At 43.8% G+C, this 4,432-nt stretch overlaps 1 protein-coding gene across 1 annotated transcript; it reads right to left on the bottom strand.

Annotated features, from left to right (window-relative positions):
• Positions 1–260: 260 nt before the first annotated feature.
• Positions 261–1,895, bottom strand: MELLADRAFT_84838 (uncharacterized protein; the record flags this gene model as incomplete). The annotated part of the gene is made up of 4 exons (XM_007419072.1): positions 261–738; positions 866–1,050; positions 1,120–1,282; positions 1,408–1,895. The coding sequence occupies 4 exons, from the start codon at positions 1,893–1,895 to the stop codon at positions 261–263; spliced, it is 1,314 nt and encodes a 437-aa protein (XP_007419134.1).
• Between the last annotated feature and the right edge of the window lie 2,537 nt (positions 1,896–4,432).

The raw sequence follows: 4,432 nt of genomic DNA, 5'->3' as shown, positions 1-4,432 counted from the left end.
GGATCTCATTTCCATCCTCATCAAACATCGGAGGATCATCCAGAGGAAGTCTCCGACGGGCACAAAATAACATAGCCTCAATATCAGCTGTGTTCCACCATGCAATCCAAGGTTTTGCTGCTGGGAAGGCCTTTCCAAGAAGATCAAACCTTTGAGCTAGAGTGAACCCATTAGGCTTGTCAGGCTCAAGGAGTTCATTGGCCATTCGAGCAAAAGTGTCCTGGTGAATTGAATCTTTGATCAGCCTTCGAACTTACATACTAGATGAAATGGATAAAACCCACTTCGTCACCTGCCGGCACCACCCCACGATTGCGTGTAATTCGAGTGATAGATTGGCGGTAGTGCTCGCGACATCCCTTCAGTTTGGACATGGCTTTGTCTGGGTCTCGTTCGTTGAAAACATCCATATAGGCACTGACAAATCCTTTCTTCTGCGCAGAGGAGAAGTCAACCACTTGCCGAACCAGCTGATCACATTCAAATGGTGTAATGTCCTCTGCATCACGCATTTGCTTCATGAGCAATGTGAAATGTCCTTGGTAATGGGCTACGTCGAGATGAGCCATCCATGTGAGCTGTACAGGAATCCAGCGGTGCATACGGTCACTATACATTGAGGTGGTCAATAGGTAGCCGTTCTTGAAGAAGCGGTAAGTGACATCTGAGAGAAGGCCTCCAGAGTAAACCTTCTTGGTGTCAGGATCACGGCGGACCAGCATTTGAGCCATCCATTCGCTTTGAAAAGTGTGATGTATATTAGGACCAGTAAGTGCTGATGAAATCAATCGAAGACCTTTCCTACTCCGCACACAATGGTCAGCAATTGATGCAATGTGAAAATAGGCGAGTGGTAGGAGCACACCTTCCCCAGTGCATTATATTTAATATAAAAGAATCTCCTCCACCTTTGCTCTCCTGTTCAGTTATTAGTCCCTTTTGCTTAAGAATCTCGCGCCTCAAGTATCCTAGGCGACCACTATGGGCAAATGCTGGATGAATTTCGCCAACAGAAGGGGTGATGTTCTGCCCTGCACGAGCTTGGCCAACCTAGCACACAAATATTTCAAAAGTCAATCGCGGCACATTGGAATTCAATAGGTGTAGACTTGGTATCACCTTTAGCACCATCGGACCAGCCTTAGGATTCTTCACAACTTCTGCAGCCATTTCCTCCATGGCAAGCGGGTCAGCCTTCTTTGGCAAAGCCCAGACGTGAGAGTGAATGCCTGAGTGTCGAAGTATAGCCCACCCTGTGTCTTTTTCGACATCAACACGGCAGCTGGAAGTGGTGCAAGTTGTCCAGCGGTGCTGACCATGACATTCGGCAGCAGGACATTGAGGATGCCTAAAACGTTGGCCTGTCAGTCTGCTGAAATATCAATAAGTAATTATGATAGTTCTTACTTCATTATAAGTTCGGCTGCCTTCCCATCGCCAGTGGGTGTAGGTCCAGCATATTGGCAGGTGTCGTTATCACAATCCAAGACACCTAGACATGTGTACCACGTTGTCTTCCAAGGTGCATCATCTTTTGCTCCAGAAGTTTTCTGAGTATGAGGATACACGATATGGCCAAAATTCGTAATGGCCTCACGAGCCGTCTTAACAAACACTGTCTCTCCATTTGGACAAATGGGATACCCTTGAGAATCAGTCTTACATCCATCATCAATGAAGGTATGGTGCTCGCCGCTGTAGGGGTTGGGAACTTTGAATCGCTTTCCAGTCTTCGTGCGTTTGCGACGCTTTGCCTTGCCTTTTACAAGTGCTGTTCCAGCCTCAGGTGGATCTGATCTGGCTTCACATGGATTAGAAACAGCTGTGTCTACTATTTGGCTCTGGGTCAACTGAGGGGATGGGGGTTTGAGAGAGCCTTCGTTGTTGTCTGACATTGAAAACCGACTGGTAATGTGCTGATGAGATATATTAATATCAATAGATAGTTATTTTGGAGTGAAAGATGTTCAATTGAGTTGAATTCAAGGTCTTCGTGGATATGACAATTGATAGATAGAAAATATGGACGCTATTCGATTTGGATGAGATGAATTAAGTTGTGAAGTGGACTGAAGATTGATGAATGAATGAAAGTATTGAGAAATTTCAAAGAGATTAGGTTGAAATAATTGTGCGAATCTGATGCAGAATGGGCACATTTCATAACAATCAAATAATTGGTCTCAATGTGCAAGGACCATCTCATTAATTTTGAGGAATGTTCCAACTGTGGGCAAGTACTTTCGCTTTGAAATGAAATGGAGAACTAGCCTATATAGTGTAAACACTTTTGAAAATGAAGTGCAAAATTGCATCTAACCCGCCTCAAAGAAGGACTTTTGCACTTCAAACATTTGCACTGTGGTTGAAGTGCAAGCTTTTGAAGTGCAAAAATGCAGATCGAAGGGGTCAAATGGACTTTTGCACATGTGGATTTTGCACTTCATGATAAGTCGTAAAACATGAAGTGTAAAATTGTATCTCATTGGCAACAATATGAAATTTTACACTCTATATTTTACACACAATTTTTTACACTTATCAATTTCGTTGAAATGTAGTGTAAAATTCTATCTGTAGCAAACCAGATAGAATTTTACACTACAACTTTTTTACACTTCATACGTAGTGCAAAACTCGGAGTGCAAAATTCTCCTGACCGTTTGTCTAATTATGTTATCTTTGTGAGCGTATTAAGGACCAGGCGCAGATTCCCAGGTCTTTGTAGTACCCACCCGAATCATTTTTCACGTTTGATCACATACGAGTGTCAAATTGGCCTGATTTTTCAATCTGAGACGCCATACGTGATGCGATTGGCGATTCACTTGTTTTGTTCAAGTCGTGCCTCACAGGGTTTCAGTCAGGCACGACTGCTTCAAATCACAGATCATGAGGGTATGATGTTGCTCTTTCCCTGACCCCAGATCGGTTGCACTGCGTAGTAAGGAAATAAAAAGATACGTTTTCTGGATCTTTTTATTTCCCTACTAATTGACGAATTGGACGTGTAACATTCGATTTGACGAGGTTGCGGAAGTGGTTGATCTTGCACCCAAAGGCACTTCTGTCCATTTGGCCTCGTCTGACTAACCTTCATGAGCTTCTTTCGCAGGATAGAGCTATGGCTTTCGAAGTAAACTTTCTGTGAAAGGTCGCAGGGGACCAGCCTATATGCTATATATACGCTGTGCATATATCCAGCCCTCCATTCGCCCTCCTCAGTCAACTTATTCAAATCCGCATCTGCGTGGTTAGTTTATTTCTTTGCTTCAAGGTGTTGGTTTTTATATTCGCAGCTGACAACTTTCCTGGTAGCCACCTGAACATTTATAATTTTTTACCATCAATCCATATTTCCGTGAGTGTTTTTGATACTCTTTAGGTAGCTATCCGAGTGTGATTTGAGTCGCTTACATTATTCTTTTTAGCGACAAAAAATTTTCTCATATACAATCCAGTATGTTCCTACCCTCCATTATCCCGTCTCAATGTACCAGAGATAACAATTAGTTTAATCTCTTTTTTGATCCAGTTGAATATGTCGATGCCAAACTCCCGCCCTACCTGGTCACCGTTAACCGGTTTGAACGTAACTAACACGTTACCTGTCCAGGTTGGTGATGTTGTTTTGTATGGATCACGTGAGCTTGAACCATGGCACACTAATTGATCATGTCTACATACCGGCAGTCTGGCAATGTGGATACGCGTCCTGGTCCCAATTCTCCAAAGGGTTCTCATAACACCCCCTCGAACGTGTGTTGTCAGGGTGGCTAATCTACTGATGAGCAAGTAAGGTCTAGACTTACGGTGCTCGAGGCCCTGACGTACTATTGCTCTGGTTACGAGAAATAGGTGATCCGTGGATCTTGCTATAAGGATAGGACAGGGGAATAAGAACGTGAGTTACTTATTCCTCCGGAAGGATTAGGAGATATAGAAGGAGCGGCGGCTTACCGTAGGATTACGGATGATAGGTGGTCAACCCTAAGCCGGTCAAAATCCTCGAGAACAGCTGTTCACGAAGTAGCCTGTAAACAGGGATCTTGTCAATGAATGACAAGAACAAGATCCGTAGACCAGTGGATAATCCAACTAACACGTTGGAGGGCAGGGTTCCTTGTGGGAAGGCACGCCTAAGAACAGGCCAGAAGGTCGAGTGGAAAGCGCAAGCGATGAACACGACAGAATCCAGGGTATCCTTAGGGAGGAATGACTCACGCGGAAGGGTGAATCTGAGGACCAGATTCAGAACTGATTCGATAGGAGGAATCGACGAGGATTTGTAGAAAACTCCTTCAACGAAATTCTCGGAGTGGAACTAGATAAATGGATTCTTTTGAAAGATTTGATAGTTGGGCTTCGAGATGATCTAAGGCTAATAGATAGATATCTATTGGTAAAGATGGTATGGTAAAATCAGATGCCT

Source organism: Melampsora larici-populina (genome assembly GCF_000204055.1).
Source record: "Melampsora larici-populina 98AG31 unplaced genomic scaffold MELLAscaffold_125, whole genome shotgun sequence".
In the NCBI taxonomy this organism is placed as follows: Eukaryota; Fungi; Basidiomycota; class Pucciniomycetes; order Pucciniales; family Melampsoraceae; genus Melampsora; species Melampsora laricis-populina.
The sequence above is the reverse complement of the archived record's forward strand: the minus strand, read 5'-3'. Positions and strand labels throughout refer to the sequence as shown.